This window comes from Eleginops maclovinus, chromosome 5 (genome assembly GCF_036324505.1).
Source record: "Eleginops maclovinus isolate JMC-PN-2008 ecotype Puerto Natales chromosome 5, JC_Emac_rtc_rv5, whole genome shotgun sequence".
In the NCBI taxonomy this organism is placed as follows: Eukaryota; Metazoa; Chordata; class Actinopteri; order Perciformes; family Eleginopidae; genus Eleginops; species Eleginops maclovinus.
Genome location: NC_086353.1, coordinates 15,971,304 through 15,998,617, shown reverse-complemented (window position 1 = coordinate 15,998,617; position 27,314 = coordinate 15,971,304). Strand labels below are relative to the sequence as shown.

At 38.4% G+C, this 27,314-nt stretch overlaps 1 protein-coding gene across 2 annotated transcripts in view; it reads right to left on the bottom strand.

The window, feature by feature from the left end:
- The window catches only part of LOC134864191 (zeta-sarcoglycan), a 302,201-nt gene that overhangs the window by 221,977 nt on the left and 52,910 nt on the right, over positions 1-27,314 (bottom strand). Inside the window, exon 1 of one of the 2 annotated variants that reach the window (XM_063882993.1) lies at positions 14,287-14,608. The exons of the other annotated variant lie outside the window; for it this stretch is intronic. Within the exon in view, the coding sequence (XP_063739063.1) occupies positions 14,287-14,394 (108 nt within the window). The 5' untranslated portion in view covers positions 14,395-14,608. Of the gene's footprint in view, positions 1-14,286; positions 14,609-27,314 lie in introns of those variants that run through there. 2 annotated transcript variants of the gene reach the window in all.

The window sequence follows — 27,314 nt, the reverse complement described above, 5'->3', positions numbered from 1 at the left end:
GACCGGTCTGAAAAAAGCTGTTCAGGTTTTGGGAAATGGGCAACAGAAAGTAAATAGTAGCCATATAAACAAGGTCACAAAAGATAAGCTAAGTGTACTGTAGATTATCGAGCTTTATATTCATATTGGTAGTTTTGTCTCCATCAAAAATGTGGATGTACCTCTTTACAGTCAAAAAGAAATCTCAGGGCTGGGTGACATAGCTTGAAAATGTATTGCTATAACTTAAATAGTTGACAACAATAATATGAGCTATAGTTTCAAGACAAACTTCACAACAGAGAGAGGGGAGCAGAGAGTGAGGCTGTGTATTGTTAAGAAACTGGAGATTCAATACACATCATCATTGGTTACGAACCAATATGCTGCGAAATACTCTTTGAACATGGCATTACATTTCGTTTTTAAAAATCTACTTGAGGGATAACTGCTGTGACTGTAGAACATAGTATATAAGAACACCATGTTCATACAGTGTGAGTCAAAAGTTCAATAAAGCAATAACTTGTCACAAACAGGAGGTTACCAGGACATAAGGAGAAGGGGTATAAAAGTATAACACAAAAGCGAGCTTTATTAAAATAAAGGCTGTTACCACAAAAACCAGAGGGGCAGGCAAGGTTAAAAGAAAAAGACAAAACTGCAAACAAACGGGGCAGCCGAGGGGAATCCAAGAACTGACGGACAAGACTGGGGGTCAAACCAAGTGGACGACGACGAACCAACAAGGAACACAAGGGAAAGCAAGGCTCAATACAGAAGCGATGAATGACAAGAGAATACACAGCTGGGGAGGGCAACGTGAACACAAGGACACAATCACACACAGGAAGTAAGAACAGCAGGAAAAAATAAATGTCAAAGTAAAAACGGAAACTAAGTACAAAAACTAAGATTCGGACATACTGTAACTGGGTTCATGTTTAATTGCCACATTAATTACTTAACTACTTGCCAAGTATAAATCTCGACTCCATGCTCATTGAATAATAGCGTGTAATCACAAATACTCACTTTGTCAACTTAAATGATTGAAAAATTACACTAGAAGCTCATAAGTTGTACTCAGTCATTACAGAACACATACATTGTTAGGGTCTCAGTTGTTGTATTTATAGTTTACTGTTTTATGATGAAATGTATCTTGTTTTGTCACTTCCTGTCTTGTCTAGTTTACTTTCTGTCTTTAGCTTCCCTCCTATCTGATTGTCTGATCGTGCTCACCTGTTGCCCCTGTGTTTCACCTCCCCCTTCCTAGCTGTGTCTTGTCCTGTGATTAGACTCCTCTGTATTTAGTCTTGGTCTTTCCTTTGTGTTCTTTGTCGCGTCGTCGTCGTTTGCCTGTTCCCTGTAATGATTTGGATCTCCCTTGTCAGCCCTCCATTATCCACCAGTTTGTCTGCGTTTTCATTTTGATACTTTACCTTTGATGTACTTTTTTCTGCATTTTGGGGCTCCTGCTTAAACAGTCAAATTACAGTACAGAAATGCAGTTCCCTGCTCAGGTGTTAGGGGCCGTGAAGCCCTTCACCACAATTTCTCAGATTCTCAAGTCAGTCTGAATGTTCGACTGGCCAACTCACCAGGCCTAAACATAACCTCCCTTAGCTTAAGGGTGCATCCATACCATGATATAGCTAAACCCGTTTTCTCACATTAAGGACCTTGGGAGTACTAGATTTCTCAGTAAGCTCTTTCGATCTGGCTTTATTGGCTATTGAATGGCAGCGTTGCACCCACACAACTGAAAAGTTGAAGATCCCATAATTGCTTACACAGGAGGAAGATTAGCAATGCCCAGGGGAACAACTAAAGGAATATGTTATCGGTAAGGACAACCAGCGATTTCGAATCACTTCAGACCTTTGGTATATTCTCCCTAAATAAATCAGACTTTTGATGTACTTCTTGATATAGAAGCACAAATAAGAAGCCGTGTTGCTGTTTTTTCAATCCCTAAAGCACGTTGCAATTCACTACAGCAAATCCTCAAAACATTTTTTATCTGCTTGCCTTCCTCTATTATCAAATCCAGCAGTGTCTTAGTGTATTAGGAGTGAGCAGAGCACAGGCTTCTTCCTGATGGGTATCCAGTTGACAAAAGGTATTAGCATGATTTAAAGTGTGCGGCTCTCAGGAGAGGATTAATTTGCTCAATTCTATTCCCCAGGCTGAACAAAGTTTTAAGCACTCTAGTTCAAAAGTAGAATGAGATTAAATTCCTTCTGATGGTGATTTATTAGGTTTTTCTTATTTATTTCTGTGATACAACATAGCTGAAGCCTTTTTCCAAAATGGAAAGTATATGATTCACTTAAACAGAGGGTATAATGAAATGTGTGTTATTGTTTGATGTCTGAAACACAATACACTAATCAAATGTGGATACACATTGAAAGCTCCATAAACATCACACAATGATGAAGAAACTATTTAAGTTTGTTGCATCAAAGTTAGAATATTATACGCAGTTTAATTCACAACTCAAATTGAATTTTTGCAAGATGTTTGCAGCAAAGTGGTTTAAATGAAATTTTTCAAATAAAATACACTGTGTCTTCTTTCAGGGAAGATTTATCAGCAGGGTTGGGATTATGTGCAGTGGTTATGATAAGAACTAATGAAAACATAATTGATTTGAATGGAGCCACACAGAATAAACAGCAGAGGCTGTTCAGTACTAAAATCCAGTTAAGGATTTTGGTCAAAATCATTACAGTTTTACTTCAAACAAAGTAAGAAAATTGCATTACATAAGATGACCAGATCTCTGCCCCTTTTTGCATTTGTAGATGTGTAGTTTAAATCAGTAAGAAATTCACTCTTTTCCTAAACTTGCTTTGCACTGCAGTTACTGCAAACAAAAGCAGAGATTATGTAACCATAGAAACCATGTTTAGTATTAACTGCACTTGACTGTGCTAAATGAGAACAGAAATGACAGATGGTAGAAATGCTTCTTTTAAACCGTGATTACACTGAAACACACCAGACAGAAACAGCTAGGTCGAAAATAATGGTTGAAACACTCCCGGTTTAGAAATGAAGTCTGGGGAAGGAATGGTGGCTCCTTTTATAAAGGATTGTGTTGTCAGATAAAAAAACACAAGTGTTCAGTTAGGGACCAAAACGTCTGTATGAATTGCACTTTTGGTAAAGACAGTCTGACGCATTAACGTTACTGAGAGAAAGTGGGATAACACATCACCTGAGCGTCTTTATTTCAGGGACACGCTTGCTTTAAATGATAAGCGACATTATTGATCCAATAGGTCATGGTCAGCTGCAGATCAGCCCCGGCATGAAGAATTCTTGTTCTGGTAAAAGACACTTCAGGGTTGAGCAAAGTTCTGCGTTTTTTTTCAATGAAGATGTTCACAAAAAGGACCATTCTGTTATATATGAGGAAAATAAATCAAATGTTGGTGCTTCCTCTATATTATGAGCATCGGAAGTTTAAGCACACAAGTCAGCTGCTCCATCTCATCTGTTTTATCCATCAAGAACACATTGTGTTCCCTCTATGCCTTTTCTCTGGCTCTCTCCTGATAAACCTGGAAGTCTATTAACCCACTCATGTGTCTGTTTACATCTAGAGAAACAAAACCACAAGCTCCCACTCGCATGTACAAAAATGCACCCAATACATTTCCACCTTGTTTTTACACACCAGTGCTAAGGCAGCAAGGCATAACATTCAGAGAGCCTGATCCACAATATCTTGCTAACGCCTCTGCAACATTTAGAGAGGCATTCCAAACTCTCATACATATGCATGGCCTGATTACCAGCTCTCCTTTAGGTAAACCTGCTGCTTCACGGTCAGAGGCTCGCACTACAGAGGCACTCTCTAAGGATCTGGTGCTTTCATGGACACTACAGACTGTTGGATGTGGACACACTTGAAAAGCACATCACATGACAACCGAGCCATTTTAAGCCAATTGTAAAAAAATAGTTGCTTTAATGCTGCATTCATAACAGTGTGGCGGATAACAGTGATAAACGAGTGACTGAAAAACTTAATCAAATAATCAATATCTAATTGTTCTGGAACAGGAAATATGTCCTGTGGACTTTTTCAAAATAAAGTGTGCTTGTCAAGTCAACAGAAAAGTTTGACGGAAGTGAATTTATCACATTTAAGAAATAACGTCCAACTGACTGAAAGAAACATCTTGATCCCGACCCTTAGCCTCTCAAAATCTATCAAGGTCAAACAGTATTGAGGAGGTTCAAACCGTTGAAAAGCTGTCTTTTAGGATACACAGAGAGATGTGAAGGAGGCTTCCAAAGAAATGTTGAAGAAAAGTAACAAGGTCGTGTTTAGTGTAAAGAATCTTTGACTGGAGGGACAGAACGTGTTTTGGGAAAGGACACTTTTGTGAAAGGATGCTTTTAACACTAAAGCCTACGTGTTTGCTTTTTCTGTTCAGTGCATCACCTTTGTATAAATGCTTTTTGTAGGTGCAATGTTTTCCGATGGCTGCAGCTGCATCCCAATCTGTAGTACTATTAAGCTAATCTTGCTCTTCAAGATAACTCCTCCTGGAAATCTGCATCGTCTTCAGGTCAGCTACAGTGACCAGGGGAAAAATAAAGCAGTGGAAACATCACTAGAAAACTGCAGTCAAGCTTGATGTGTCTATGACCAATAATGGTACAAACAACCAACAGTTTGCGGCACAATACAGAATAATTATACTAATATATTTATGCTTCTAAAGAAAAAAGGTGCCAAAGACAAAAAAAATAAAGAGTGGTTGTAACTTTACCTCGAAATCCTTGCTAAGCCTACATCCCAATACTTTATTAAAGCCAAGCTAATGTCAGAGGATGGTTTGAATCAGCACGATGAGTCCATGACATCACTGCATAAGCAGTTCTCAATTGGCCAAAACGTTTTTCTGTCATCTTTGCGGGCGCCACCCTTGCCTGCATATGAGGGTGGACGGGGGGGTAGAGACTTTACCGCTCGTTCTTCATGCTGATCTGCACACAAAGACACAGCTCTCTTTTAATTTGACAGTTTCAGACAACCACACACATATAAACAAAGACATCATTTTTGACACATGCAAACAAATAAAGCCACCTTCTGTTTCCCGTACACACAAAAAACACACCCTCTATTCATATGCAGATAGAAACCCTCTCCATCCCCCTACATTGTTATTTTCAAGTTAGTTTACAGGGCTCATAAACTGGTTTTATATAGTCAATATGGCTGACTGTGTCTGGTACGCCGTGTCCTCTACTCACAACTCCAGCTTGTCAATATGACAGTAAAAATCTCTGTAAACAACCTCTCCTCATACCACTCTGAATCAAGTGTAACTGCATGGTAGCTGTTTCCATCCAAGGTGCATTATGTCAATATTTGCAATGGTAAGTAAACAAGCATTTTAAAAAGTAGCTGATCTAGGAGTAATACATGTTTGGTTTTAGGAATTCATGTTGAAGTTGTTTTGTGTGTATATGTTTCTTACTATCGCTAGTCTTCACATTGGACAATAAACTGCCAGTTGCACAACAGAAAACAAGATCAATAAACTTTGTTGTTATACAATTTAATAATATGCTATAATTTCTTAAATCCGAAAACATAGGCCCTTGCAGTCAAATATAGTGATGTGACTGTAAGCCCTGGAAACAGTGGCTTTTTATCTTAATGTAATCAAAATGTTATATGAAAGCTAAACAAAATGTATATAAAAGGCCCAATAAAATGTTCATCATCGATCAACCTAGAGATTCATTTTATGATCCTTTCTAAAGTCATTGAAGAAAATATTGAAAATGCTGCAAGACCACTAGTGTACTTTGTCTCTCTAGCTCAGGCCACGTATGCTCTTTAAAAACAGCCTGAATGGAAACTTTGAACTTATAATTGCCTCAGCTGCCCTGTCCAGACAAAGATTCAGAGCCACAAAAACACTCACACATGTGCACACACACAGAGCTTCTCCTGCTGGTCTTCTAGAGGTCCCTGAGGAGATTCCACTGTTAGTAGATAATTGGTTTCCACCCTTCACAATACTACTGGTCCTCCCTCCCATCCCGTTCTCCCTGGTAATCTTGCCATCGTATCCTCTCTTGGTCTCTCTCGTTTTACACACGTGTGCTGCTTAATTTTGTTGCAGATACACTAATTCCATTTGTTGTAATTACTTAGCCTTTAAGCATAGACAGTTTACTGCTATACAAAGTTATTTACTTTACTACTTAATTTGACAGCATTTACCTTCTTTATCATTAGTTCTCATTTAACATTCATGCTAATAAAGGACTATAGGAAAAGGGATTTAGTGTCTTGACAGTTTATCTGTACTGCCCCTGTGGCTCTGGCACAGTTTTAACAGTATGGAGGAAAGAAAGAGAGAACCAGCAGACCTACAGTGTAGTATCACAACTCCTTTTAGAGATTTGCCAGGGTGGTGGCTTCAAAAACACACACACACACAAACCCATGCTGAGACACACACACAGGTGAACATACGTGTGTTGAACAGATCAAGGCACATACATAACCAGGAGTTACACAGTGGGGTATCATCATTCTTCGCAAAATATGGCGTCCAGTTTCCAACGTCCCATTGGGGTCAGTTACCATGACAACCTCTGCATGCATGTCCAACCAGCCTAATATTTACTCAGCAGATACATGTTTGCTGTCTGCCTCTGCAGTTGGTAATGGTTCTGGCCCACCTGGTGTGTTCTATAGAACAGACTCAATCTATAATACATGAAGTAAACACAGGCCTTCACAGAATCCAGGCCTCGCAGCAGTTCGGCTCATTTTAAATCTCAACTTGTATTTATTTTCCCTTCATCATTTCTCTCTGGAATAGTGGTGCATATATAGTAAAACCACCAATTATTCAAAGGAGCCAGTTTCTATGCAACCACTTCATAATACACTCAGAATAAAGGCCGGGAACAAGCTGTAATTATGGCTGTTTAAAGGAACTCTTAATGTTTGCCTTATTTTCACGTATGGCATATTGGGTCTGTTTTCTTTAAAAATATATGTATAAATATAATCCTCGGATAATTTAAGTTAATCAGATAGGAAAGAGTTTGTGTCACTGCTCTCTTAACTAAAGGATGATTCTCTGGGTGTACAGCTGCCTCTGTTGATTGTAATAATATTGGACTCACGTAAGTAGTGACAGATGGGGAAAGAAAAATAATAACCAAATAATCTTAAAACACATTGACTCCAATAATTGCCAATAAGGCCTCCTTGTGCATGTAAACTGTGTGTGCAACCACAGACTGATTGTAACGTTTGCATTCATATTCTATTTAATATGTACAGCAGATTGTTACTTTCATCTTTTCAAACCCATCTAGCAAAGCCCTTTCCACAGCCAACCCTCTGATCAGCTGTTGTATCAGTCAGTGGGACACTCTGAGTGCATTGACTGTACAGAACAGTCCCACTTCTAACATGTGTTTTAACCTAGTTGGACTCCAGGGTTTCCGCCAGGGAAAATTACTTGTATTGTGTCATTGATCACTTGTGTAATATGCAAACTACAAGAACATCAAGACACTCCATGAGACAGAGAGCTGTGTTCTTGTTATGCAATCAAAGAGAAAAATCCATACTGAACTGTCATCAAAACCTAGACTGAGGGTATATAAAGCAGTCTGCCATAACTCAAGCAATAATGGTCAGTTCCAAAAAATAAGATCAAAGTTTAAAGAAACTGGAACTATCCTAGTGCATATACGGTATAACAGCACTACATTTACGGGGAGAAAACATTAAATAAGTTTCTGTTATATCAGCATAACAATGCATGATTAAAAGTCACCATCTGCTTTTATCCAATCAAAGAGATGAGGAAGAGACCGAGGAAAAAAGCAAGTATACAGAACAAAGGAGACAGGGTGAACACGTACCAAGGGTGTGAAGATGAAACTGCCTCCTTTTACAAGCACTAGATGCTACTATAACATATTACCTTGTCCTAAACACACACATACACACAGGAATGCTGGTCCATAAAATCTTGCAATTCCTTCTATCTATGTCCAAACCGTTTATGAAGTTGAGATGGTGAGCTGTGGAAGGCAACATGGGGAGGCTGTTACCTGCTTCCCCTCTGCCCCAGTCCAGACCCCCCAACCCACCATAACCCAAAGTGTGATGGCCTACTGCATCAGTAGCATGAAACAACTGAGGCAGAGCGACTTGCAGCTCTCTGTGTCTGACATTAGCCCGTGGTGCCAGCTCACCCCCTCCTCAGGGACAGCTTGGCATGTTGGCAATTGTCTGTTTTGTCCACTGGTGCATACACAGAAACTGAAATATATACTGCTAAAGCCAAATGCTGGCATAGGAGCACAATAGCAAAGTATAATGCACAAGGACAAATATGCAGACAAAAATGAACAAATACTAAGTGTAAAGACAAGTCAACTGATGAACACAACTAATACATCTTGTGAAACATCAAGGACATGGACGCTCACTTTATACAGTTCAGCAGCATTGCATGAAGGACCCTGGCCATCCGTTGACAATTCTACAGGCTTACTGTGAGTGAGTGATTGATTTATTGACTAAATAAAACCTTTTCTGTTGAACATCCTGTGGATTAAAGCAACCTCTGCTGGCACAGATCTTCAACAGCTGCCACACAACCAACACCCTGCATCTTCTGTATACTCCCCTTTTATTAAAGGAGGACAGGCCAAATATGCCATTATAACTGGATCGTTAAAGTCTACTAACAAATAAAGACAGTATAGGCTAAAGGAGATGCACTGAACAAAAATGCAGTCGTTTACAAACTGAATGCTCAATCGGACTTAAGAGACTTAAGTTGACATGAACAAAAAGATAACGTGTAGAATGACAAAAAAAGATAGCTAGTCGTGAGGTGACGGGTCAGTGCTAAATTTCAGAGTTGACTGTATCAGATAACTAGAGCAGCGGTCTCCATCTAAGGCTTAATATCTTGGGAACCAAAAGACAGAAAACCATATTGATGCAACACAGAGGAAACAGAGCTCTATCTGGTACAGAGGCTGCCACCTACTTTTACCTGTGTGTTTAATTGCTTAATAGTTTGGTTTTTAAGTGTTAATTGTTGATAAAGTGGTGAACTATTGTGTTTTCCATGACTGTAAGTAGCATACATGAGTGTTTAAGTGTAGTTTTCAGTGTCATTGTGTGTATTAGATTTAATTCCCAGATGGACATTCAAGCCCAATTGGTATTTACTTTAGTTGTAGGCCGGTGGGTAAGATAGAAACTGGTGTCTGGATAAGACAAAGAGGGAGAAAAAGGAAAATGGAGGTCAAAAGGATTGATAGAAATAGAGGCAGAGAGGGAGAGAGAGAGAGAGAAAGAGGTTGATAGATTGAGTGGGGAGGAAAAGACTAGGGAGGAAGATAAAGTCATTAAGAAGCAGCCATACCAAGAAGCTTGGGGTCAATAGGCCAACACTTAGTTGCAAGTGTCAAGTAGTCGGCCATCACCATCGGCACCTTCACGGGTAATTGTTCTGTGTGTGAGTGTGTTTGTGTGTGTGTGTGTGCTGAAAATGAAGCAATTTAGCTGCCATTGCCGTCCATCCATCTGCCACACATGGTAAAGTGCTATTAAGGACATCTTGCTTGCAGACATTCAGCAGTGGTGGGAAATAAAGACGTACTTTAAAAACTGAGAGGTAGAAGAATGAGCAAAAAGGAAGGAGAAAGAGATCATCCCATCTAATGGGAAAACATAATTATTAACATAATAATTAACATTATGGAGAAAAAGGGGAGAGCAGAACAAGGAAACTGGGAGGAAGGTTGTTAACAAGCAGGAATATAATTCCAAACAAGCAACGAAAGATGAAGCTATAGAAGTGCTGGGGACATAAATCACAGACAGAGAGAGGGATTGAAAGAGTGAAAGGGGGGTGGGGGTGGGGGTTAAACCACATGAAGAGATGATCATCAGAAGAGAGAAAGAGTAGAAAACATTTAGATCCTTTTAGAGCCTACATTTTAAGTCCATCATATGACAACTATTGATTTTCCATTGACTCTAATGGACATATATGGGCCATACATATTCATCTAAAGCCATTAAACCATTAGCTCCTGGACCACATGCAGACACACCGGAGTTCAAACCTAACTTAGTTGGGATCAAATCCATGGTAGAGTGTGTTTAGTTCTTAATGTTGCATAACATGAGAGAATTATGCTACAACTTGGTTCATATGGCAATAACGATATTATCTGCGATAAATAAACAGATAATAAAGTATACTAAGGTCTGCCTTCCTGCTGGCTTCTGTAAACTGCTTGAATACAGTCAATTGCAAAGACGAAAGAAGGTTTCTAAAATATAGATTATGCTAATCAAAAGGGGTTGTTGAAATCATACTGCCCAAGTTGATATTGCGATGATGGTAAAATATATTGCAGCCTTATTTTTATTGCACTCGCAGCCAAATGTGCGCACACAAAAAGGGGTCCAGATCCTTGGACTCTAAATATTCAAACACTCACACAGATTCTAAGGCACACCCCATATGCTTTCCCTCTTTCACTATCACACACACTCACTCTCAAACACATCATTCTGCTCTTGTCAAGTGTAATAGAAGACATGCGGGAAAGACAACAGGATAATAGGATTATTATTCTCCTCTAATCTCCATGAGTCAGCACCACACAGTGTGTGTGATGCGTGTCTTCATCTAACTAGAGTCTGTGTGCGTTACTGTACACACAATAAAAGCCTTTTTATTTAGTGATTACATTCTATGTTTCACCTTGAAATAATATTAAGAACTTAGACAGGAAACAAAGTGCTTTCTTAGCTTGAAACAACAGACAATGACAAAAAGGCTTAATGCAAGAAGCATGATTGAAAAACATGTATGGGATTAAAAATAGTTACCTATGTTCCCTTGTTCATTTAAAAAGGTATTTAGCAGTTATGTTGGCTAATTTGAAGTCTAAAATGAAGCCTAGTAATTGATATTATTAATGACCATTTTGCTGTGTTGTCATACATCATCTTGAACCACTTAATTTCAACAAAAGCTAGATCTTCAGCTGAGAGACTATTGGAATCTAAATGAATTAGCATCATTTCAGTTAAGGAAATAAAAAGGAGCCGCTTTGGCCAAGGGAAAACACTGACAGTCTGAACAAATGTGTCTCCTTTTATCGTGAGGAAACTCTAGCCAGGGGACTGTTGAAGTCCTAATGAGCTGCACTATTTTATCTTGAGAACACCCCAAGAATGATTTCCTAATGGGACGGTGTAAGTCCTTCAGAATTAGTATTATATTGATAAACGCACGTTTAATTTAGCCGAGGAACTATTGATTTAGTGATTAGTTAGTCTCTCTTTATTCAAAATAATCCACCCACTTTAAGCCAAGGGACTGTTGCACAGGGCCAACAAAAGTTACTAACATTTAAAAGTGAGAACTTTTGCTGTTGGAGTATAATAATATGTATGAGTCAGCATGTCAGAGTTGGCATTAGTATGAGTCACAATTGATAATACTTTTTATTAATAGAGCTCGTGTAGGAGGTAGTTGTTCAAATGCATATGCACACTCATGCATACTGTATACAGCAGGACAAACAATTCAAAATATGTTTGATTGCTATATCTTGCTGTGTGTTTGTAATTTTGTACATTTAACATAATTGCATACAAGAACAGCACTAACATAGCACACTGGAGGAGAGCAGACATAAATAATCTGAACCCCCAAAAGTCCTTTGAACAAGAATGCAACAGTGCTGGAAACGTGCAGCGAAGTATAGGCATCACAAACACTATGCTTCTAGTGCACCTTTCTCAAGGACACATTCACTTTCAACCAGGACACACTGTACTTCCAACTAATGTGCTATCTTCAGTGTAGTGGAAAAAAAGCATGGTGATCTCTCCGTTAGTGATGAATAGCACAGAAGTTAAGAAGCCAAGGGTTGTTCATGGTATTGGCCAGGAGAGGACATGGAGAGGACATCCACTACACATTGGTGGAACTCTGGACAAGTTTAATTTCGTCTCCGTGATACAGCCTACAATATTGAATTGGACTATTATAAAGACTATTTTATAATCGTCTCAAGTAACACCTTTTGCATTAAGTCTTTCCTTTAGTGTTAAATGTTGAATAACATAAGTGATGCATTATTTTCCTTTGCCTAGTAAATCATTTCATCTGCATGATTGCTGATTACCAAAAAACTCACAGTGTAAATTGTTTGTGAAAGCAACATAGTGAAGCTAAAAAATGTGTTGCATAATCTTAAAGATATATGGTCAAAAGTATCTTGATATTTGATTTTCTCTATATTGCTGAGCCCTAGTCAAATGGCCTTCCACAACACAAAGATTAACAACTTTTTTACTCAAAGGCTGAGAAATACTCCTGTGTATGCCTTGAAAGTCTTTCCATCAAAGAATACGTTAGTAGGATTATGAATCCGACCATCATGCAATGCCAGCTTTTGTAATTGTAACATTTTCGATAGATATCGTTAGACGGGAACATCTAATACCACACAAATGGTCATATTGGACAGTCCCTCTTTTCTGCCATTACATCCTTATGAAAACTCTGAAAACACACAAGACAGAAGATTCCATCTGTGCCTTTTCTTCAGCAAATTAACAAATGTAGGACACAGTGAGCAGCACATCATTTTTGCCTGTCTCTCTATCTATCTATTATTTGGTTATATTATCTATTATTCAGACCCTTCTCTGTTTCATTTCTCTAACTCTTCTCCTCTTTTGCTCTCTAGATACAATCCCTCTCATTCCTCCCTTTTATTTCTCTCTCTCACATTCTATATCTCCTCATCTTTTTTTCCCATAGCTCTCTTCCTTTCTCTCTCATGTGTGCTCTCCGTTATCTTCTATAAAGTAGATAAACATCGGTTTCAAGCAGCGTGAGGAGAGAGAGAATAATACACAACATGTTCACGAGAGGTGGAGGGTAACAGCTGAAGTCAAGGTCGAACTGCTAGTGGTGTTTATGTGTGTGTGAGCATACGTGCGTGTGTGATTTACAACCCCATCTCCCCTGTCGTTATCTGTATCCTTATCCAAACCTTGGCACCATTTCCTCAGAGGGTAGACACACTACAAAGTGTTAACACACTCTCAAAAACACGCACAGACACAAACACACACTGAGGCAGTGGTAGATCATGAGCCGGTGAATACAGCATGATGCAAAGTAACCCAACTGACATGAATCACAGTCTGTCTTTTCTTAGCTATTCCCTCTGGTTTGTCTTTCTTCCTTACTGTCTTTCCTACCCATCCCTTCCCTCGTTATTGTTTTACCCTCTTCCTCTTGTTTTAATGTGTCAGGAGAGCTGGATATGTTATAGCGAAATGTCCATCAACTGATGGAAACTTAGCTTGCCCTCTTGACTCAAACAGTACTTCTTTGTTATTTTCCTGGTTGGCCTTCATGCCTTATTTTTCTTTCTGCAAGTGTATACAGAAGATGTGTAGTGTGCTTTTTGCTGCTTTGAAGAAGTTGTAAGGTAAATACGAGTTGGGCTTAGCCAAGGTAGTGATGTTATATCCCTTCAAATATATAAAAAATAAAATAAAATACAGCCCACACAACCTCAACAGCAACAGTCCAAACAAAAAACCAACAGGCTAACTGGAATTGCTCAATAATATACCAAGACATTTTTAGACTCCTTTTTTTTTTGTAAATGACATTCTGAAAAGTCACTCACTCACAACTACAGCTATTCGAAACATGCTAGAAATGGTTGACATCAACCACGAAATAAGAACAGAAATAACTGCAGTGCAAATATACAACAGTTGATACCACCCACAATGCATACGCAATTAATTATGTTTACCAACAAGAAAACATAAATATATCATTTCTAGATGGCTGCATTGGACTGTACAGTAGGCAAAGCACCTGTACCTATGCCCAATATAACTAATCAGTGAAATTAAGTGCAGCTGTTACATAAAAGGAGACATGCTCCGTCTTTACCATTAAATCCCTCATATCTGTTGGTGACTTTTTCGGACAAAAATGCAACAAAAAAAAAAAGAAGATAATTCTGTTCAAATCTACAAGAATGCAACAATTCTACACCTGAACTCGCCAACTTGAACGGGCAAATCACACCTTATTAAGCATACACACACCGCTTTCATTAAGAATTCATCATTTAGGCCCACAGAGCCCTGCACTGTTCATTAAAACATCAACAACGTTAAATATTAACACACGGTAACACAGAGAGCATTCTTACCTTGAACGAGTTGTTTGTTGCTTTCTGTGCACAAGGATACATCCAAACAAAGATTAGCTTCTTCTTATTCAAACGTTTCACATCCCAACTTGGATAAGTCTTTAGCATGAAGCTCTAGGTTAGCAGCAGAAAGCAATGCTATCAATACAAAAAAAACGCAAGCATAAGTATCCATTGCAGAGTTTCTCCTACTGCCTAGTACTGTAGTTGTCTGTCTTCAAACGTTATCCACGCCATCGTTGTTTTAATGCTCTGTTATTTTCGTTTCATATGTGTAAAAATACAATTCAACTCTGTACTAACTTCAGCAGGCTCACTGTCTGAAAAAGCCTATTCAAGGCAACAGGCTAGATACTTCGTTTGAGTGCAGGTGTGTTGCCAGCGTCGCAGGTAATACGGATATTCAGCGCACAATAAAGTTGGCTACAAAATTCGAAAATTTGAAACATTTAAAGAAAAATCAAGTAGTAATACTATTAAAAACATGTTGAGGTTTATGTTATCTGTTCAAATGTGTATAGTTATGTATGTATGTCAGTGCCAGTAAAATTACTAGCCTCTTAATATTAACATGACCTTTTTTTAAAAAGGAGCAATAAAGGTTTTAGAGATAGGCATACCATAACTTTCCGTAAACGAAAAGTGATTTACTTTAGTTTAAGATGCCTAAGTCAGCCTACTGTAGGCCTAATACGCTAAAGGACAAGGGTAGTGATTCTCCATTAGACTTATTTTACTTTTCCCCTCATCTTTTTTTTTCTCCCCTGGCTTGCTTGCAAAGTCTTTCTGATTTATTTCTTCCTTAGTCCGCTTTGTGTCTTAATGGATAATATAGCCACCCAAAAAAACCTGGCTTGTAAATTGCTGTAAGGTTCGGAGATTTCAGATGAAATTGCTGCAAAGGGGAATGACAATGACTACTGTAGAATCCCTTTTATAATACAATCGTTGTTTGGATTTCCAAGAAGCCACTCATATTAACTTGACAAGGTTATATGCTTGTTTAAAGATGAAAGATAAACTGTAAAAGCTTTTTTTAAATGAAGCTGACCAACCTTATCTCTCTTTTGCTTGACATTTATTCAGCCCATCGGAATCATATTAAATGTCACTCATAAAGAGTAAATGCCTTCAAATGTTAGAGTTATAGACAAATGTAGAGACTTTTCTTATGACAGCAAAAATATATTTTTCCAATTTCCACTTCTGACTGCTCATTCCTTCTACCCATAAGGTTTCTCAGGGACATTGCTGTATTCAGTTTAATAGGAAAATCAGTGTACCAACATAGGTGAAAAGCAGCAAGAACTATTTATCTCTTTTTTGCAGGCATTCAATGAAGAGTTGATGACCCACATCTAAGTCCCCATAGTTCAGAGGCATGGTGATGTATGTGTTTGTGTGTGTGTGTGTGTGTGTGTGTGTGTGTGTGTGTGTGTGTGTGTGTGTGTGTGTGTGTGTGTGTGTGTGTGTGTGTGTGTGTGTGTGTGTGTGTGTGTGTGTGTGTGTGTGTGTGTGTGTGTGTGGTAATCACATTGCTTTAAAACTCAGGAGGATTGGCTAAGGCTTTTCACCCAGAGAGAAAAAGGTAATGAGTGTGCACCTGTGTTTTGTGTACATGGACTACCACTTTACATGCTTGAATACATGAATGTGTTAGTTTTGCTTGACATACCTCTCCACAAACCTGTGTGTGCAGGTATCCATGACTGGCTGATTTAATACATGCTGTGTGTGGGACCTTGCTTTATGTTTTGTGTACTTTCTTATGCAACTGTTTGACTTTGACCAAACACACCTACAAACACACACACACACACACACACACACACACACACACACACACACACACACACACACACACACACACACACACACACACACACACACACACACAAATGCACACACACACAAACACACACAGTATCGGGGAGCTACTTATTCAGTGATAAAAGGCGAGCCAGAGGGAACCCAGTAATTGAACTCCAGTGAGCGAAGCTTGGAAGCACCGTGCCGTATCGGGGGTAATAAGAAAAAAGTTATTATTCACCTCAAAGACACACACATACACATACATATGCACACTAACAGCAGTCACATATTGGAGCACATTCAAAAAGACTAGAACAACAACATAGCATTCACACAACAAAACTCACACATTTTGTGGGTTTATAGTTTTCTTCCTGAACAAAGTTTGAAGGATGATGAAGATCAGAGTGTGGAGCTGTTGAATAAGCAAATAAACTAGAAAAATATTGACTTTCACACTCTCTACCTCCTGCTGTTCCACTGAATAAATCAGAGCTCTCTCACCCTCCCTTTGAAAGAAATCACTACATTCGTAGGAAGAATTCATTGCGTATCAGTTTGGCTGCAGTGCCAGCACATTCACACATTTACACATACAAAGCAAAACAGTGTACAAAAACGTGCTCATGTGCACAGCCTCATGTGGTGAATGAATGTTATTATGCAAACTGCTACAGATTTTTTATAAATCAGACAAGAATGTTCAGAGAACCAATTTTCCTCCACTCAACTACCAATTGTGGCAATTGCTTGCTCTTCATTCTTCTCATGTTTTACCAATAGTATCCAATATTATTAACAAATTCCTATTTATTTTTGACGGACCTGTACATTTCCAATATTCCCATATACTCATAGATAATTCAAAAGAAGCTCCATGCCATATCAAGACATGACAACATATATGTATCTTCTACACTTGCACCATGTATCGTCCAAGTTTATTTCAGTTTTTGTTGTTACTTCTTCTTTGTTTAAACATAATGTAGTAGAATAGTGTGATAGAAAACTTAAGTGTGACTCATGATGTACCTCATAGTACAATTAAAATGACATTGGAACAATTAGATAGATGGAACAATGGTCTGTTAAGGATTTGAAGACAGCATACTGACCTATAGAAGAGATTGGTGTTCAAATATCTGAATTTATGTATGAGCACACATCTCTTTGTTTTTCTCCCCTAGCTTTTATTTGTTACACTTCCATAGTATTAGGAAGGCCTTGTATATTGTGCATTGTTCATTTTTTTGATAGTTAGTGCTGTTACATGGGTTTTCAATGCAAGCTTTTTGAGTCATCTATTAACTAATCTCCAACTGCTCGTTGATATTTCCTTATTCAGCCAGTAAAATTCTATTTCAGTTCTAGTCTGTATAATCTCATCTTTATTTTATAGTGTATATGAAAAGACATCTTTATAGAAATATGACCAATATTTCAAAATGTCAAGACGGTAACGTGGGAAAAAAAACAACCATGAGTCAAAGAGTTGAAATAAGGGAAGAAGGAAGAGCCCTTTTTTACAGATTAGTCTACAGTCTTCTTCTTTTTTAATCTACAGCCTCTCTGTTTCCCTGTGCTCCCATGGGACCCAGTGGCAACTGAAGCCAAGAGCCCAACACACACAACCTCTCACACACACTGACATTGGACACTGGAAAACACAATCTTCCTCTCAAAATGCAATCATCCATAGTCCATTTTAATCTCAATCCCCCCCCACATTACTACTTTGGCTTTGATCATCTGTAGATTTATCAACCTCCAGTTACTGACATCCCATTGATCTACACCTGAAAGCTTTTGTGTGTGTGTGTATGTGTGTGTGTGTGTGTGTGTGTGTGTGTGTGTGTGTGTGTGTGTGTGTGTGTGTGTGTGTGTGTGTGTGTGTGTGTGTGTGTGTGTGTGTGTGTGTGTATGTGTGTGTGTGTGTGTGTGTGTGTGTGTGTGTGTGTGTGTGTGTGTGTGTGTGTGTGTGTGTGTGTGTGTGTGTGTGTGGCAGTTGTGTGTCCTATCTACTTGATGTGTATGCTGACTCTCATCATGGAAGGCGTCCCACATCGTCATCAATGGACTGTGAGCTGTCTTTATGAATAAGAGCCTACTGCATAAGGTCAACAAGTACAAGCCATCCTTCTTTCTCTCTCCCTCTCTCCTTCTCTACCTCTCTCCTGTCTCATTACAGTATAGTGATTTATCAACATGGACCGTTCAACTCTCACACAAATACACACCAACACACACATCAGCACATGCAGTAGATGTTATACAAAACTTGTTATCATGCACCCACCTTTTCATTCAGGTCATGAAGGATACAGATGGCATGGTCATATATCAATAGAACCTTAACACTGAGACAGAGAGAGAGTGTCACTGAGTTAAAACATCCTTGATTTGGATTCAAAGGCTCCGCAGGGTAACAGGGTCTCAATCATTATGCAGTGGGACACTTAACATTGAGGGAGTTGGAAGTGTGACATCAATTGCTGCTTAAATGTGAGAAGGAGCATCATCAAACAATAATTATTGGATGAGATAATGATGTTGTAAGGCTTATCATAAACTTGAGAGCAGGACCAGCGTAGGTTTGAATGTACTGATGCAGAATGATTTCAAACACATCTTTTGTTTCGTCTATACACAATATCCAGACAACAACAGGGGTTTATTAGGGGAGAATATATCTGAAACTAAAAATGCAACGTTCTATTTAGACATGAGAAGTTTAAACATTTAATTTCATAAGTTAGGTAAAGGCATTAAAAAAGTCTTTACCAAATAAAACTACAAAAATGCAAAAAGTAATCCACAAAAAAGACAAAGAAACCCAGCCAAGGCCAATCTACTTAGAAACCAAACACAAATTCATGAATACTTTTTTAGAGGCCATTAGCCAAACCATGAAATATAACTTTTTGCTGTGATTTGCAGGAAATTCAAAGCATGAGTTTAAATAGATTGGGATGAAGATCAATATGTGCAGTGTGGTACAGGTTTCTACGCATCCAAGCAATTGTTAATGATATTATTGTTCTGAATGTATGAGATAATGATATATATAATTCTCAGAGTTCTGTTGCTGATCACTACAAAGATTGACGTCCTCTAGCACAGGACCTTGAATAAAAATCCTTTTGAAACAATCGCTCTAATCACTGGGCCACCCGTAACAGCTCTGGGACCATCAAATCCCATTTTACACCAAATCTAATTTAATTATATTCAGACTTCATTCAATGTGCTTAAAATCAAATGTTCTTCAATTTCAGTTTTATCCATCAACCTTTTGTGTTTGCTGACCCTCTTCATTGATCCAACAGGTTTTATTTTTATTTTTTTACATTTCAGAGCAGTTAAAAATGTGGCTTACCTTATAATTGTACTACTTACCACAATATTAGTGCAGTGAGCACTTCAACAAGGTTGATTGCTGCTGTGAATAGCATGTGTTAATACTGAGGTCTTCAACTCAAAAGTTTAAAGGCTAAGTAATTAAGGTTGGATGGAAATGAACGCATATCAAGAAAGGAGAATGAGTTTAAATAGATTGGGATGAAGACTTGAACTGACTCGTTATTGACTATGAGTCAAAGGATGAAATTATTGATGCATAGATTTAATATTTTCTCAGTGAAAACTCTTGGAAGAGAGGCCAAAGATAGCCAAATCAATATAGGAGTTAGATTAAATGAAACTGAATGCTGACAGTACAAAATGACAGAGACATTAAGAGAGCAGGCATACAAAGGAATGAGTTAAAAAGAATCAATGGTTTGCTTTTCAAATGGGTGGCTGGATGATTGGAGGAATTGACAAACTGACCGAAAACCTGCCTGGGAGTTTGAAAGGGACATTTCAGATGTAGGAAACAAATGATTGAGTTATTCGGCAGAAATGTGAAATAATTATGAGGAACCAATAAGGATTTAAAAGTGTTTGCTGGCTCTGTTCCCACATCCCTACAACACATTGTTCCGTATAAACTCAGTGTAAATATTCTAGATAGAGCAATAATTACCGCCCAGTAGTTGGCAATGTGAAAGTACAGATGGTAGTGGATGAGAGGATGGAAGGAACTTAGACAACCAACTGTGTTTGGAGGACAATATTGCCGACACTACCTGGTGCTGTGCTTCAGGTATCCTGAACTCAGGTTCTTGTTCAACTAATGTGGCATTTTACAGTCTTGATTGATGCTATTGAATTCCCAAAACATTACATTTCTGAATAAATGAAATGAAAAATTGTTAAGATATAGAATGGCCAATCATCAATGTCATTTTTGGATAATTACACAAGTTCAAATACTCATGATTTACCCTCATATTGGGGCAGAAAGCATATCAAGTCACCCAAACTTTTTATATATTCTGCTGTCTAGAGCAAACTCCTCAAACATCATCCTTGCATTTATCGTCACGTCTGAGAGCTGAGTCAGGGAACATGTCCAATATATCTGTAACCACAGTGCAAACACAATGGAGACAGTGAATCAGTTGAGGATATATCCAATCTCTTTTACCGTTAGAGACGTTCTGACAATGCTGAAGACTTAAGAGAAATATCAGGTTTTTTCAAACAAAAATATTGCAACAATGGCAAAACATCCTAGCTTTAGCTGCCACCCAGTCACAAGTAAAGATGACTTTTGTGATCAGTTTAGTGCTGTCAACACTGAGAAAGTGTGAAAAAAGATTGCCAATATGGGCAGATTCTAAAAGCTCTGCGCAAAGCAAAGTAAAATGGACTGTAAAGTCACCTTCGAAAGTACTTCTAAAAGAAGTCAAATGCATAATGTGAGAAGCACTGTGTGTGAATGTATCTTGACATCTCTTGCCTGTGTCAGGGGCCTCTGCTCTGATCCCTCTCCTCTTCCTTCGAGAGAGCAAGGGAAGGATCACTCCTCCTTCAAAGTCTTTCTTTCATCTTCACCCCATCACACCATCCTCTGGGGGAGGGGGAGGGCGAGAGGGAGCAGCACCAGCAGACAGGAGTGGCTGTTCATGCATCCATCTCCTCCCTTGCTCCTCTCGTCCTTCTCATTCTCCTTTCCTCTACATGCTTCCGGGACACCGTTAGCCGTCCATGACCTTAACAACTTTTTGTCTAAATGTAATTTAGTTTTCTGTGGTTTTCTATTACTAATCCATTTGCATTCACTTTGCTTTTCTTTCTTACATAGTGCAGTGCCTCGTATCCGACGCTCTTATCATTTCATTCATTAGTATTATTGAAAAGGATCCCTTCAGCTTGTTGGAAGAGATGTCTTTATGTGCTGTAAAATGTTCAACACTGGTTGATATTTTCAACAGCCATTTACCATTGCTCCAAGTGTGCACTGCTTTTGATTATTTGGGGGATGCAGCAGTGTTTCTAGCAACAGCATCAATTCCATCCTCCAATTTCTAAATCCACAACCTGGAACAACTTGTGTGGATCTTGCAAAGTTATCCTCAAAACTAGCACATATACTTAGTGTTGTTTTTGTTATTTCCCAGACCTGATTAAATTACACATATTTTGCTTGACATTAGTCTCAGGCTAAAATGAATTTTGGACACTAAAATAGCACAAGGGGGATGAATTGTTTGTGGCAGGCTCTTTTCTAGTGTCCCCTCACCTCACAATTGAGCTGTATGCTTTTAGCACTCCCCATGAGTCTCCCTTACTGGCCCTGAGGACAGACTTAATTTACTGCTTTTGGTTCCCAGGAGTTTGTGAAATGCTGTTCCAACAGACTAACACAACCTCGGGGATGGTAAACTCTCAACTGCGGGATTTACACTCTGCATGATCATGATGCCACTTTATCCCATGCAGACACACATGAACACACAAACTGGTGCCAGTTTCATTGCTTTCCAAGGGGATTTGACTGGGATTAGTGTGTAAAAGCCAGTATTCACTTGATAATGGTGTATGCTTGTTTATGGTTCTAGTCCTCTTACAGTGTGTGTCAGAGAGTGCATGCAAGTGCTTTTGTGTCCCTTTTCATATTGGCCACTGGTCAAAGAAGACACTTCATTATCTGCATGCTGCCTTTCATCCCATGGAAATCTCATTTAAATCTCCCTTTGACTCTCTCCTCTCCAATATATTGATGTTTTTTTTTTCCTTTCTTAGACTAACTTACTGTGGCATTTTGTCTGCGTATGGCTCTCATTCATCCCATTTCTGATTTCCCCTTGGTCCCTCTAAGCAAAAAACCGTACAAACGTTCATTCAGAGGGGTATAAATGCAACGTGTTAGTGAACTTTCTTTGAACTGATTAAGAAACATGTTTTTATTCAGACAATCCTCCAGAAATTTAAGGTCAGTCCTAGCTCAGATAATTCATTTTAATTTACCTCAAACTCAGAGTTTTAAAAAACGTTTTCTAATAATAATTTGTATCCTTAGAGCATCAAAGAAATGAAAGCTAATTACAGTTTATCCATGGATACAGATTTTTACATTTTTTAAAAATGTCATTAAAATAAAATGTCCTTGTTATTGTATCATGAGCAGAGTTTCTGATATGCAACCATTTGCCAAACTGGGAAATAATGTCACTGTCTGGAAAAAAACAATGATAAGCTGGTTTCTTAGGGTCTCCTATGTTTGAACCAAATTAAAACGTGTTTGTTTCTGCCTAACTTCCTTACGTCACTGATGAGAAAAATATCAGAAGAGAGAGTTAATTGATTGGCTTGGTTGGTTGGCTTGGTTATCTTAGCTATATATTTAACTTGGATGAATAGCTAGAAAAATCTCAATGTCAAACTGTTCCTATCCTTGTTGCTACTCTTTGCTGACCTTCTAAATCAGCGTGAGGTGGTAACTTTCTCATGAGAAGCCTGATTTAAACATAAACTAAAATAAAGCCTTTAAATTGCTTGATAAACAGTGACACAAACTGCTGAAGCATTGTCTTTGCACTGCAGTGGCTGTCAATGATGACAAGTTGTGCTGCTTTTAAATATCTTTATTGAATGAATGTGAAAACACAATGATCTTTTGCTACAACTACCGACGGTCAATTGTATTTTCTTAATATATTTCCTCTACAGTAACAGTCAGCTTCATTAGGCAACCATTACACTATGGGAAAGTATTTATTACTTTAGTCCTTTGCCTAATAAAATATTTCCTATATCAAGGGATTAGGTTCAATATTTCACAAACAATAAGTAGGTTTAGGTGCCATGAAGTGTTTGATAAATTAATTAGTATCTGTTCAAGTTCCAAATGAGAGTGGGCTGATGGTTGAACCAGCCTCTGTTGTTAATACTGTACAGTATGCTAAGAGACAGCTGTTCTTAATAATCATTTGTTCTCAGTTAACACACTTGGTTGAAATAAGATTCATTTATCGAGAAGAAAAATACCCTCTAACCCTACCTACCACTGACAGGATTAATATTAGATTGAGTTGTTTGTTTTTCAGATAACAGTGTTATTTGCTTGGTTTAAAATATTTAGAGGGAGCCAAATAAGCATAACAGCACAATGATTCGATTGGAAAGTGGCACACACCTGAATGTCACTGACCAGGACACAAAAGTTAATAATCTCTCTGGAAGAAAAATGACAAATAATAACGCACAAGTGCAACACAAGTTATCCAGTAATTGCTGATAAAGGCACAGTGTCACAAAGCCCTATTCAATCACCATCATCATAGGAGCACAATAATATAACAAGTTAAAGTGCATTGCTGCCTCATTTTTAAGTAATTGGCAGTAAATTGGCTACTAGAACTCTACAATACTCAGTAAACATCCTTCCATTCTACAAAACAGTCCATGTTGTTCAGTCAACTGCACTTCATTTCCTCTTCACTCAAATTCTGCCTTGTCAACATGTTTGTGCATCCATCAAATATGAAGCAATATCACAAAGAAGCAACAGTGTCTGCAGTCTCTCATAGTGAAATTGACAGCTCACATATGAAAAGATTTGAAACAAAACAAGCTGAATAACTGAATCACATTTGACATTGTCCAAACACGCACACAGTGGATAGAGAAGTCAACCAGATATTGAGCTTTTTAACTGAGCTGTCATTTTAGGAATTCCAGGTGTCTGCAGGACAACGCTGAAAAGCAAATCTCATCATTCGTTGGAGCACCTTGCAACGGAGGAAGGCTGCCTTTTATGAAACCTGCCAATTTACCCCTCACACCATCACAAGTTATTTTCATTTCCGCAATTATGTCTTGCCAAGGCACATAGTGTCTGTCTGCCTCTTTCATCGTCTTGGATTGGGCTTTTCTACAGGTATGCCAAAGCCAAGGGCCGTGCTTTAAATTCATTATCAGCTGTCTTAAAGATGAGAAGCCAATCTGTCTGAGAGGTGTCTGGAAGGCTCCATAATGCCGCCATGACAGAATGAGCTGTTGTAAAATGCCATCACACTCCCTGGAGTGTGCGCTCTGTGTGTGTGCGTGTGTGTGTGTGTGTGTGTGTGTGTGTGTGTGTGTGTGTGTGTGTGTGTGTGTGTGTGTGTGTGTGTGTGTGTGTGTGTTTGTGTATGAGGATGAGACAGAAACAGCAGTGTGAGTAAAAGGACACATGCTTATTGGGTGACAAAGCCTGTGTTTGTAAGATGGGTTTTTAAATGCAATGTTATGGCTTTAGCAATGCAGAACAAAAGCAGTATTTTGGCTGCCAATAAACAATACAATTGAATAAAATGAGGAAGCTAAACACTAGGTTACAGCTATTGTACTTCCTGTCAAATACACAAACTTGATAATATACAGGCTGGATATAAAAGACAAGATGGCTTTCCAATTATGCTTAAAGAAAGGTGACATTTGGAAAAAGCCTAACCAATATTGACAATTTATTAATAATTCCTGTGATAAAGTTAGTCCCCTATAACTCAAGGATGTTGTTCTTCAAGTACACCTAGGAAGGGTTTAGCACTCTGAATCGAGTTGTAATGAATGTTTTTATAATATAAATTGTGTATGAAAAAGGAGTACAGCCACATCAGGCATCTGTTTTCAGTGAAATGGTCTTAAAACCTACTGTATGCCACCTGTCTATAATCAAATAGATACAGTTAAGAACTAACTGGTTAACATATAGTAAAATTGAGCAGTTAATGGACCAGATATTTTTGGTGAAGACCAAAAATAAAACCACACACGAGTTTAAAATGTATTTACATCCATCAGGTGGGCAAAAACACAACTCCAAACTAAATAACACATTAGGAGTGAGTAGCTCATTTGTTGTGCCTCTAATTTTTTTTAGCTACCTGTTAAAACTGCAGGGGTATTTGTCTTTAAAACATGCCATGTTCTTCTTGTTTGCCTTGGTAAATAAATCCAAGCTTTCGACTGTATGCACTGCAGTTGTTTTTCTACTCTGCTTACCACTGAAACGCTTTACAACAGATGCCAACAATCACCCATTCACACCCACACTTGCATAGTTTTTATTTTTGTGCTGCTACAATAACCTCTGCAAGAAAACATAGTATACTTATTTTGCAGGGGAAGGTTAGGTACATTATGATAGCCTACTTTAAAGATTCTAACATTTGGTAGAGATTATGTATGTTAGTCTAGGTCCTTTAGTTCTATTGTTTTGAGTAATATTACTCATTTCAGTCTCCCTTTTTTTTCAACTTTCAGCTCATCACCTTGCATCCCTGTTCACATCTTCCCACTATTTCTCTTGCTTTAACCTTCCATCTCTCTGCATGCAGTCTCTCATTAGTCTTTCAGCAGGGTTGCAAAAAGAGAGATGTTGAGAGATATGCAGCAGGCAAAATGACAAGTGGCTGACAAAATGACATTCACCCGAGACAAAGGGAGTGAGAGAGATCTAGAGATGAGTAAAGAATGACAGGCATGGTGTAAAAAGAGATTGACAGTGCACACAGGGAGGAGTAGAATATTGGGTAAAACAGTGAAGAGTGGAAAGAAAGAAGGAAAGAGATAAAGAAACAGAGAGCCTTTTCACCTAAATAGTGTTTTCATTCTGCTGTGTGTGCAGAGATACCCTGACAACAGCCTTTCACAGCATGATAGCTGTGTGTCTGCTACATACTGAAACACACACCCGCAATGCGTGTAGTTCAGATTATCTGTGAGTGAAATCAATCAAGCCAGTGTCTCTCTCTTCCTTTAGTAATCACTAAATACTCAACATATAAATATATTAATATTATTATTGTAATTTTTGGGGGGAAGATACTAGCCAGCAGGGGTGTTTTTAACCAGGTGGGCCATAGTGTCCTTCCTATTTAAATTATATTTTCAGGGATTAGAAGAGACATTAATATAAAATATAAGAGAGGGATAAGAAAATATCAAACACTGCAGCCATGCATAGCAACTGCAACAGTCTACTAAAATTAGAAATACTAATCCAGAAACATCATGTCATCATGTGTTCCATTATTTCTCTTTAATCGTGTTAAGTTAGAATACATCACTAAAAACCCGGGAAAGAGATGAGCATACTTAAATAAGAATCTATAAGCTGTTATCAGATTATTGATGCTGATTACTGATATCCAAAATCTGTCAAAGATGTTAGCAATTGTGTTAAAAGAAATGAAATGGTTAACACCTAATCTTTGAACGTTTAAGGTCCTTGAAATGCACATCAAACAACAACTGATTAGAAATAAATTCTTCACTTGAAGTTTATACTTGATAAAGTGGCATAATGCAGGCGACCCTAGTGTTTGTACTGATGTCAATGTTTAACCTGTTCCCACCTTCTCCCCATTATATTATGATACGTAATGGTTGCCTGAAGGGAAATTCCTTATGTTCTCAGCCTTGTCCACATAGAGGTTTGAGGTCAGTGTCAATTCTAAAATAGCTCCACTGTAGCTGGCAGCCCTTCAATGTCCTACTGATGGACATTAAAGCAAGGTGGATGGTTGCTGACATTGGGAAGTTGGCAATTTCTGAACCGCCACACTGAAGCCCTGAAATGTCTAAATCATTTGGACCAACATCAAACGAATTTCATCCTTCCAACTCCCTAGTACTATAAGTCCTTTTAACGTCCAATTGATCCCATTTGTGAATAAAGACGCTTTGCAGAGAATTCACAGCAAGCAAGTTGGTGCTTAGAGGATGTTTCCACGGGATAAAATGCTCAAAAAAAGGCAATGCAAATGCCTTCCAAGAGGGACATCGAGAATCAGCAACTCATTTTGTTAAGGCCAATGCTGAAATTGACAGAACAATTTAAGAAA